At 50.6% G+C, this 11,839-nt stretch overlaps 1 protein-coding gene across 1 annotated transcript; it reads left to right on the forward strand.

Annotated features, from left to right (window-relative positions):
- Positions 1-2,564: 2,564 nt before the first annotated feature.
- On the forward strand, positions 2,565-8,165 carry LOC127096032 (uncharacterized). Its single transcript, XM_051034661.1, has 2 exons — positions 2,565-6,536; positions 7,503-8,165. The coding sequence occupies exons 1-2, from the start codon at positions 2,565-2,567 to the stop codon at positions 8,163-8,165; spliced, it is 4,635 nt and encodes a 1,544-aa protein (XP_050890618.1).
- Positions 8,166-11,839: the final 3,674 nt, after the last annotated feature.

Raw genomic sequence — 11,839 nt, forward strand, 5'->3', positions numbered from 1 at the left:
AGAATTTCTTTTTCTTTTTTCTTTCTATAAAATCAATTTTTAATGAGGATAAAAGACACTCTATATAATGTAAAAAGTATTGGATATTCAATCAAAATATTTTATATTATTGATATTTTAAAAACAAAAATATAATATAACGAGATACACGACTTTTATTGATTAATAGCATAAAAATATTTTATAGTGTATGTTCTATTTTTCTCATTTTTAATTAAATCAAATATGGAGATTAATAATTTGATTGAGTCTGTTTTTTTTTTCTTCTATAAAATCAATTTTTAACGAGGTTAAAAGGTACTATACAGGATAAAGAAGTATTAGACCGATATCCAATCAGAATTTGTCAAATCATAATATTATTTTAAAAATAAAAAGTGATATAACAGGAATAAAATATTTTAGAGTAGATATTCATTTTTCTCATTTTTAATTAAACCAAATTAATTTGATTGAATCTGATTTTTATAAAACAGGAACACAGACGTTGTTTCATGCCATGGTAGACGCGTTTCTTCCAAAATAAGTAGTTTCTCTTCTCATACATATTTTTATATATTAACAAAACAAATTACTAATAGATTAACACAAAACAAATTACTAATACATTATTTTTTAAATGTATTTGAATAATATATAGCCCAAATACACTATCTATTCAATAAATTTAATTAATTTTCCTTATAAATAAGAAAAGAAAGAAAATAACAAATTGCTAATAAATTTTTACATTGATCATATTAGGTTATTGTATTGGTACAAAAATTAATTAACCATATTAGGTTATTGTATTGGTACAAAAGATTAATTAAGCAAATACGATACTAACATATCCGTCCACCCGCCTCCTAGCTGCCTATTTATTTGAGCGGACGTCCATTTTTTAGACCGTCTATTTCTTGGATTACACGTTAGTTTGTGGGAATATGAATTAACATGTCCCTGTCCACAACGATACAAGAGAAAGAGTCAAAATAAAAGATCATATTCTCTTGAATAATATGGGAGTTAATTACCCACTCTCCATGCTTCTAGAAGCGATTATTACTTCCTGGAAGTTTGAGATCCAAACCCAAGAATTTCTATAAATATCTTAAGCCTATGGTTGAGTAGGAATCCAATTCATTACTAAAAAAACCACACACAAAGCTTTTCACTTCCTTGCGTGACCTAACTCTAACCTCGTAACAAAATCTAAAAATCTCTAATAACCCTTAATCATTAGGGGTTATCACATATTGTACTTTTAAAAAATACAATTGATGTCACACTGTGGACTCCCACTAAAACTGACATGGACCACCAATACAATATTAAACTAAAATTGATGTCTTCACGTTAACCCCTTCATCCATCATGGTGAACAAGAAGGCAAAAACTCTGACAAATGATGAGTTTGACGATGAAGAGAACACCATTACAGAGATGCACGCTGTCGTGGATGATTCACTCCACTAGAACCAAACTATGGATCATAACGTCCTCCATATCCAACAACGTCAAGAGGAGGTTGAACCTCTTTAATAGATGCTTAAAAACTAGGGATGATCAAGGAGATCCTAGGTTTCCCATCAGACACGAAAGACTTTGCACGCTTCTGACACATGTGGTAGATTAAGGTCGACGTTTCAAGACTAAATAATTCTTGATCGCATTTAGTACCTTGCATGAATTTCACCTTGAATAACGATTGAAGATTACCCTCAGCTGGTGTATTATGATTCACCTCGCTGATACCTAGAGGTACATCTCATGCCATGCCCAAGGGACTCGTTAAGATAAGAAAGGAAACTAAATTCCCTCGCTCTTTTCAAGTTCTCGTGCTTAAGAGATAGTGTATTGGTATATTCATAAAAGATCCACACGAGGCAACACAAAAGGTTCTGTTCTGGACTGGGCCGTGACACTAGGCACGGCACGGCCCAATGCTCGCCAAGCCCACGCCCAAACAACCGTGTCCAAGCGACCACGAGGACACGTCAGGTGAACGACCGTCCGCCCGAAGAATGTCTCCCCGGCCCCTTAAATACGTGTCGGACAACGAGCGGGTCCTCCTCATATGATCTCCATCCACTCATCGTCAACCCACGTCGCGGACACCTAAGTTGTGTCGGGCAGAGCCATAACGGCATCTCACTCACCACGTCACCCAACTCCCCTATATTGTCTCCTTAGGGATAGGGGCAGTTGGACCAGGGGGCAGACCTTGGTCTAGGTCTTAACGCTTCTTACGCGTCCCCTGGCAGCTCCTCCTTGGGCCTAGCTAATCCAGCCCATTAGGAGCCTTGGCCCAGCGCTGGGGGCTCAATATAAATACCCCTTTCATGGCAAAGGGGCAGGTATTCTAACTCACACTCTGATAACCTCATTCTGTACCTTTTCTGACTTAAGCGTTGGAGCACCTTGCAGGTACACCCCCCTCTCACTTCATTCTCCGGCCCATTCACCAAGACCTTGGAAGGCCCTCCTGATCAGGTGAGATCAGTGGCGCCGTCTGTGGGAACTAGCTATCCCCATCTTCATCAAACGAGGATCAAAAGCTCATTTATTTCTGTCCTTCCAACATGGCCGGAGAACAACATAGCGATCACAGCCGTCCCCTCGTCAACTACAATATGGACGACGGCCCGCCATCCCATGAAGCGGACGTTCGGGACGGTCATCCATCCACCCCGTCTCCAGAGCCCCAAAACAACGGAGATGCCTCTCACGCCCACAATTTAGGGGCAGAGACATTTCATCCCATTCCCGTTCCCGTAGAAGGAGACGCCGTAATGATTGCCATGGTGAATGCCCTCAATCAGGCCGGTTCTATGCTCCACCAGCAGCACGAACGAATCATGGCCCTCGAAGCCGAACGACAAGAGGCCCGGCCCCAGCCGGTGAGTAGGATACAACAACGTTCGGAGCCAACGAAGAAGCGAGGACGTCGCTCTCCAGAACCCCACGTCAGCAGGGCACGCGCTCGTCGTGACGGTGGTCGAGCGAGAACATCACCAAGGCGCGGGCACAGCCCCGACAACAACGAACTGTCTCCCTTAAGGAGCGACGAGGAAGATTTGCATTGCCCCCTATCTCGGGCAATAATGGAAGCCCCGCTCCCCAAAGGCATGGAGAAACCACCAAATCTAGCTGTGTACGACGGGACTACAGATCCCGACGATCACGTCGACAACGTCAACGCGATGCTCGACTACCGCAATGATATAACCGGGCACCTCAAATGCCGACTGTTCTCAACGACCCTCAGGAAAGGGGCCATGGCTTGGTACAAAAGCTTGGCCCCTGAGTCCATTACGTCATGGAGAGTCATGAGGTCCATGTTCACCAGGCACTTTACAGCTTCCCGTCGTCACCCCAAGACTGAGGCGACCCTTGAAGCCATAGTGCAGAAGAAGAATGAAACACTGCGCTCATACATCGAGCGATTCAACCAAGAAGCTGTCGAGGTAGATACCACCGAGCACATGAAGAAGTATCTCCTCGAGAGAGGTCTCTTGCCCGGCAGTGAACTTAGCAGAGCCGTAGGGATCGAGCCTCCCCGCACCTTAAACGAGCTCCTGCATAAAGCCCAGGCCTACATCAGATACGAGGAAAAGCAGGTGGCACACAATGCCCGCAGCGGACGTAACGCTGGGGAGACCGAGCACTCAAAACGCGAGGACACGAGCATTTCCCGTCGCAACGGAGACAAACGAAGAGAAGAAAGACCTCGCGAGCTCCGGGAAGGAAGAGGCCCCGCGGGCAGATATAGCGAGTACACCTTACTGACAGCTCCTCGAGAGCGCATCCTCGCAGAATGTATCAACTCTGAATTTAAGCAGGGCAGGGTCAGGTTCCCAAAACCGTCTGCACCAAAGCCCCACACCGACAAATCAAAGTACTGCCGGTTCCACAGAAGTCACGGGCACGTGACCGAAGACTGCGTCCACCTGAAGGATGCGATAGAAATTTTAATCCAAGAGGGGCACCTGAAGCAGTATACGAGGAAGAACGAAGCTCCCAGACACGACGAGCCAGAGAAGAAGAGACCCCGGGAAGACACACCCCCTGACAACTCTCCCCATCAAGTGGCCCTCTGCGTGTCACGACCGGAAGATTTCTTCCTCCCCGAACCATTGCCCGAGGGCAAGATCACTGCACTCAGCCCCTGGGAAAACTTCCCTACCACACTGGTGATATCAGGAGGAGGAACTAACGGGGAATCCGCGGCCCTCTCCGTCAAACGTAAGTTCGACGAACTCCTACTGGCTGCCCCCGAGCAGAAAGCGACATTGACAAAATACCGGGGAAAATCCAACCCAATATCCTTCTTCCTGGAGGAACTCCCGGGCGGATCCCCGAACTCGGGCATCCCGCTATTGATAAGGGCAAAGATGGCCCAATTCGACGTACGACGCATCCTGGTCGACCAAGGCAGCTCAGTGGATATCATGTACGTCCACCTCTTCAAGACTCTGAAGCTAGACAAGACCAACTTAGCCCCCTACGTCGGATCAGATCTCCAAGGATTCAACGGAGCAACAACCAGACCGTGGGGATATGTTGAGCTCCTCGTCACCTTCGGCGAACAAGAAACGGCCAGGGAAGTCAAAACCCAATTCCTGGTCGTAGACTGTCCGTCTCTCTACAATTGCATCTTTGGACGCCCGACACTGGCCGAACTCACCGCGGTCCCATCCACCGTCCACCTGAAGATGAAATACTACACCAAATTGGGACGTGTGGTCACCATCCATGGTGACATCGAAGCAGCCCGGCGATGCTACGACGCCGCAGTAAAAGGACAGGCCGTAGTCAGCACGAAGAGCAACTGCAACAACAAAAAACTCAAGACCGAGGATCCTGCCCGAGGAGTCAACGCCATCGACCTCGACTGTCGCATCGGGCTGGACGAGACCGAAGAGGGGAGGTTCCCCAAGGAACGCTCTCTCGAACACCCGGTCCGACCAATCCCCGACGGGGAGTTCGAACTCATTCCTCTTGGGGACGATCCGGAAAGGACGGTGAAAATAGGTAAGGGACTACCCGAGGAAACAAGAGAAGAGCTAGTAGCATGCCTCAAAGAGAACTCCGACCTCTTCGCGTGGAATGCCGCAGAAATGCCCGGGCTGGACCCCGAGATCGCGTGTCATAAGCTAGCTTTAGACCGGGCAGCCAAGCCCATAGCACAGCGTAGACGCAAGCAATCGCCCGAAAAGGCAGAGGCTGCCGAGCGAGCTGTAAAAGACCTCTTAGAGGCAAATTTTATTTCTGAAGCCCAGTACACAACCTGGCTCTCTAATGTAGTCCTCGTTAAGAAAAATAATGGAAAATGGCGTATGTGTGTTGATTATACTGATCTTAATAGGGCTTGCCCGAAAGATGCTTTCCCCCTCCCTAATATAGACTCGCTCGTTGACAACTCTGCAGGTTTTAAACTCTTGTCCTTCATGGACGCATATAGTGGATACAACCAGATCCCTATGTCGCCCGCAGACAAGAAACACACAGCGTTCATGACCCCAACGGGCAATTACTATTACAACGTGATGCCGTTCGGGCTCAAGAACGCTGGCGCTACATACCAACGCATGATGAACAAAGTCTTCAAGGACGAAATAGGGGACATGCTCGAAGTGTACATGGACGATATGATCGTCAAATCACACGAGGAGATAACCCATGCTCGACACCTTACGAAGGTATTCGAGCAGGCGAGACAGTGTAAAATGAGGTTCAACCCCGAAAAATGCACGTTCGGAGTCCGAGCAGGCAAGTTCCTCGGTTTCTATCTCACCGAAAGAGGGATCGAGGCCAACCCCGACAAATGCCGGGCATTCTCGGAGTTTCCGACCCCGAAAACCAAAAAATCGATCCAGTCGCTCAATGGAGTGCTCGCCTCACTCTCCCGTTTCATCGCCAAGTCCGCCCAGCACGCATTGCCATTCTTCAGACTCCTTCGCAAAGAGGCTACCTTCGACTGGACCGACGAATGCGAGCAAGCGCTACTCCATCTAAAGAAGGTTCTGTCCCAACCCCCGGTCTTATCACGGCCATCAGAAAAGGAAACCCTATACTTATACCTATCCGTGGCAACCGAGGCCGTCAGCGCCGTTCTAATAAGAGAAACCGACGAAGGACAAAAACCCATCTATTTTACGAGTAAAGCACTCCAAGGTCCCGAGCTCCGATATCAGCAAATCGAAAAGGTCGCCCTGGCCCTCATCAACACAGCGAGGAGACTACGATATTACTTCCTCGCACACACGATAAAGGTGAGGACCGACCAGCCAATCAAACAGCTGCTCGGGCGCCCGGATATGGCCGGGAGGATGCTCAAGTGGTCACTAGAACTCTCCGAATTCGACATACAATACGAAAGTAGGAAAGCCTTGAAAGCTCAGGCACTGGCCGACTTCGTCGCGGAGATGACCCACTGCCCGACTCCAGCAGAAAGCGCCCACAAATGGACGATCTTCGTCGATGGCGCCTCTAGCACATCAGGCAGCGGGGCCGGGATCATCCTCGAAAATGAAGAAGGGATCCTGATAGAGGTATCATTAGCGCTAGCGTTCCCAACATCAAACAACCAAGCCGAATACGAAGCTTTCCTCGCAGGCCTGAGGTTAGCCGAGGACCTGGGAGCAAAAGAGGTAAAAATATCCACCGACTCCCAGCTCGTGGCCTCACAAGTGCGAGGAGAATACCAAACCAAGAACGACAACCTCCTCGAGTACTTGTCCCTCGTCAAAGAAAAACTTGAGAGATTTGAAAAATGGGAAGTTCAACACATACCCCGCGAGCACAACACACGGGCAGACGTTCTCTCGAAACTAGCCAGCACGAGGAAAAAGGGTGGGAATAAATCGGTAATCCAAGAAATTCTCCCTCGGCCCAGCATCGACAAACTACCGCCTCCACTCGAGGTCAACGCTATTGGAGATGCCCACTGTTGGATGACACCCATCTACAATTACCTCACACGAGACGAACTCCCGGCTGACCCGAAAGAGGCGACCACTGTCAAACGACGCGCATGCTCATACGTACTCCTCGAAGGCAAACTCTACCGGAGAGGATTCTCCATCCCACTACTCAAATGCGTCGAGGAAGAGAAAGTCCCCGACGTACTTGGAGAGATACACCGGGGAATTAACGCTCAACACCTCGGCGGACGATCGCTCGCACGAAAAGCCCTTCGAGCAGGCTACTACTGGCTGACCATGCAAAACGATTCGAAAGAGCACGTCAAAAGATGTGACAAATGCCAACGACATGCCGACATGCACCTCGCACCCCCGAACGACCTCAAATCACTGTCTTCCCCATGGCCCTTCGCGTGGTGGGGCATGGACATCCTCGGACCCTTCGTCACCGGATCATATCAGAATAAATACCTCATCGTCGGGGTGGATTACTTCACCAAATGGATCGAGGCGGAGGCACTGGCTAAAATAACCGCGCAGAACATTCTCCGGTTCTTCAAACGCAATATCCTCGCTCGGTTCGGTATACCCCAGGCACTTGTCACAGACAACGGGACACAATTCACAGACGGAGGATTCCAGGACTTCGTCGCCAGCCTGGGCACCACACAGCATTTCACGTCTGTCGAGCATCCGCAGACGAACGGGCAAGCAGAGGCGGCCAACAGGGTAATCTTACGTGGCCTCAAACGCAGACTCGGCGAGGCAAAGAGGGCATGGGTCGAGGAGCTACATAGCGTCCTATGGGCCTACCGCACGACACCACATTCTACCACCGGGGAAACCCCGTTCCGACTAACTTACGGCACCGAGGCAGTCATCCCGGTGGAGATACGGACGCCAACGAGGAGGACAGAGGAGCCCCTAGACGAGGAAATGAACGATGAAACCCTTAGAGCCGAGCTCGACCTAGTCGAGGAGATACGTTCCGAAGCAGCTCTCAGGGAAACAACCCTCAAACAAAAAATAGCACTACGCCATGACGCGAAAGTCATAAAAAGAGAGTTCCAGGTCGGCACCCTGGTCCTCAGAAGAAACCAGAAAAACCCGAGAGAGGGCAAACTGGCGGCCAACTGGGAAGGCCCTTACCGCGTCCGCGACAAAACGAGCAACGGGGCCTATTACCTAGAAAACCTACAAGGAGAACAACTCGCTCGACCATGGAACGCAGAAAAACTTAGACAATATTACAGCTAAGTACATCACGGGGAGACGTGGCAGGTACGACCACGCTCTTCGTCCCCAAAACCCCAGGGAGGAACCACGAGACCCGGGAACGACCCGGGGTCACATAACAAACACAACCCTCCCCGACGGTTGGGATCTTGACCAAGACTCAACGTCGAAGTACCAGGACTGGCAGGGCACCCAGCTCGCGATGGGAAGGCCCAAGCCTCGGGACCAGGGTTCCAACAACGGACCCGGGCTTCGATACCCACGGGCACAAAGCCCGACACTTCGTCGGTTCCCTAAACCGAGGAGATTAACAAAGTCGAGCAGAGTACGAGTTCATACAAACAAGTATCAAACACAAACGAGCACAATGAATGACAACGAAAATATTCATACATTATTGACGATAAGAGCGGCCGAAGCCAAGTACGCCCGAAGGCCATATTACAACGCCCGAAGGCCAAAATACATAAGGCACGCAGGCCATGATAACTAAAATCAAAGAAAAGGAAATAAACTAAGACTCCGCTCGGAGCACCTCTTCATCCTCTTCTTCTTCCTCTCCCCCAGCTCCTCCTCCGCTTCAAACGGGCAGGTAATCTCACCATCCCGGACGCAGCAGTTATAGGCCGACCCTGCTGTCACCAACTCAGGGTTCAGAAGCCCGAGCTGCTCGACAGCATTGTCGAAACCCTCTTTGAAGCAGGCCACGAGATCTTGGTTGAGAGTCCGAATATGCCCTAGCAGCTCACCGCGCGAACCAAGGGCGCGTTCCTCCTCGGTTTCATCTGCCAGAGGACGGACCTTTCCCTCGAGGGACTCAACCTGAGCCCGTAGGCCAGCGTTGTCCTCGATCAGCTTCTGATGGTCGACCACCTGCTCTTCCAAGCTCGCCCTAGCAGCCTTCAACTGGTCCCTCTCCCTTTCCACCTCCTCCAGCTTCTGGCTCAGCCCTTCCTGCAGCTGATGCTCTTCTTTGTAGTCCGACAGATCTTTAGATAGTCTTTCCTTCTCCGTCCGAACCTGCAAAAGGGCATCCTCCAGCGAGGCGGTGGAGACCGAAGCGTCGGTCATAACCATGGCCGTCTCCATCACCCGGATGACAGCAGCAATATCCCTGGCCAGATCTTTTCTCCGGGCAGCAGCGTCCTGGTCCAGAATAGCCTTGGCCTCAGGCGCAGGCACAACAATCGACTCCTCGGCCTTGAAGAACGACCGTTCCACATAGCAGGGAGGTAGAAGATAGCTGCCCGGTCCATTCGGACTTCCTGGAGACGACCTGGTGAGAGGCCCAGCCGGACGCTTCCGTTTATGGAGGGGGGAAGCCGCTGGCGACGGACTGCTATCAGGAATGTTGATCTGGTTAGACCGAGGAGGAGAGGAAGGAATCACGCCCGCCGCCTGCGAGGGACCGACCCCGGCATCGCCAGCAGTCTCCGAGACACGGGCCGCAGTTTTCTTCTTCTTCTTGGGCACCCGGTCAGGAGCGCCGACCTGATTCGCTAGCTTCAGCACCCGATCACGAGCATTGGGCATGGCACCTGCAAATAAATTACACACAAACATTAGCGACCGAAGTCATAAACAGAAATAAAAAGCTAAACAAAGTCTGCCTACTCAATAACGCCAGAGCTTCCTCCTCGGTATCACACTCGAGCAGAGCCTTCGTATTGATATAACGCGTCTCGGTGATTAGCTCCCCGGCCTCATCCAGGTAGGGCACGCCCTGTCGATTCGCCCAGAACGCCAAGCTGAAGCTCTGCACGTAGTCGACCAGCTTCTTGTACGCGAGCCTATCCTCCTCGCCGAGCATCGCGTACTTGACCCGGTAATGCGCCGTGGAGAGATCGAAATGATCACGCTGCCACCTCAGCGGTATCTTCGACATCAGCGTCTCCTCCCCGTTGGGTTCCCGTTGATAGTAGTATAGAGAGTGAAGGGCAGCCCGGGTAATCGGCATCACCACGTACCACCGGCTTTTGAAATGGCGAACAGAATCCTCGTACGTCTTGAACAGACGCACGGGCTGCTTGAAAGAAACCCAACTGTGGCGACCACGGGAACCGGACCTCTGGAGATGGAAAACGTGGAAGAAGAGAGCCCGGGTGCAACCAATGCCGAGGAACTGGCAAACTAACTCGAATGCCCGCATAAATGCGAGAGCATTAGGATGTAGTTGGGACGGCGCCAGCCGGAGCCACTTGAAGACCGACATCTGGAAGGAGTTGAAGGGCAGTCTAATCCCCGCCTCACGAAAAGCAAATTCATACATGGTGAACTGCTTCCCCGGGAAATGATGACAAATGCGGTCTTCTTCCTTGGGGGCGCAGCAATACCAGTTTGGTGGATCCTCCCGGCTTATGGTCTCGACCATAGCGTGAGCAGTGATGGCCTCGTCACAGAAGTCTGATTCCTCCTCCAAGGGCTCGTCCGCAACCCATGAGAAGTCGACCTGCCCGGAAGAGGAGGCGTGTTCGGTACCATCTCGGACACTCCCATCCCCGACAGGGAGACGAGCGATTGTCGCGTCTTCGGTGGAGGACCCAGAATCTTCCTTCCTCGGTCGTAAGCGCCCGGTAGCACCTGAAACGCAGACAGAAAGAGTGAATTCGACGTCATATCAAATCCACCCTTCCACCGCAGGTCAAGTGAAAGGGCGTAGCGGCGACGGACACTAACCGCGCTCAACTCGGTGGCGCGCGCATTCTATGGAGACCGGGCATAAACTTCATACAACCTATGCAAGTATTGCCCAGCATATGAAGTTTATGCCCGGTACAGTAGGATCCCAACCCTATTTTCTACCATCTAATATACACCTACAGTCCACTACACTGTTCCCAAGTTAAACCTAACCACATTTCTACAAAAATAGCATGCATTTGACAGAAAACAACAAGGAAAAAGAATGGGTCACAGTGGAAAATCATACCTGACATAGTTAAGTTGAAAGGGGTACGGTGGTGTCCGAGCAGAAGACGGTGGTTCAGATAGGAGGACGGGCGGAGACGGCGGTCCAGACGGTTGAGCAAGCAAACGAGAGAGAAGGTGGAGAACTCCGGTGAACGTATGAGCGAGAAAAAAAAGGTGGAAATGAAGTTACTCAACCCCTTTTTATAGGGCTTGGCACGTAGACCAACACGCTAGGTCATCATTGCCTAGCCTGCCTACGCCGTCTTTGCGCGCGAAACGAAGCGACGCCACTAATCCTGAGACACGTCTATCAAAGATAAGAAACTGAAACGACCCGAGCATCTATCCGTCTCCTCGACTCACCAAGACGCCATCTCCCCGCGTCGTACCCACGTTTACTACAAGGAAGGTGCAGACCAACCGATCACCTCCATCCCCGACATTCCCGGAGAAAATGTCAGTCATGAATAGGTCTGTTACAACCTCACCTGTCTAACGATCAAGCTTCCCCATCGTCTCGGGGAACCCTTAGTTGAAACATAAGTCATCTCTCTGGCTCAGAGACTCGACTTGGGGGGCTCCTGTTCTGGACTGGGCCGTGACACTAGGCACGGCACGGCCCAATGCTCGCCAAGCCCACGCCCAAACAACCGTGTCCAAGCGACCACGAGGACACGTCAGGTGAACGACCGTCCGCCCGAAGAATGTCTCCCCGGCCCCTTAAATACGTGTCGGACAACGAGCGGGTCCTCCTCATATGATCTCCATCCACTCATCGTCAACCC

This window comes from Lathyrus oleraceus, chromosome 1, assembly GCF_024323335.1.
Source record: "Lathyrus oleraceus cultivar Zhongwan6 chromosome 1, CAAS_Psat_ZW6_1.0, whole genome shotgun sequence".
NCBI lineage: Eukaryota > Viridiplantae > Streptophyta > Magnoliopsida > Fabales > Fabaceae > Lathyrus > Lathyrus oleraceus.

What these genes read in the sequence shown, in the direction of transcription:
- LOC127096032 (XM_051034661.1), top strand. Translation starts at nt 2,565, where the DNA reads ATGGCCGGAGAACAACATAGCGATCACAGCCGTCCCCTCGTCAACTAC. An exon ending in AAGAAGGGATCCTGATAGAG is followed by an intron (nt 6,537 to 7,502) that starts GTATCATTAGCG and finishes GGTATACCCCAG; the next exon opens with GCACTTGTCACAGACAACGG.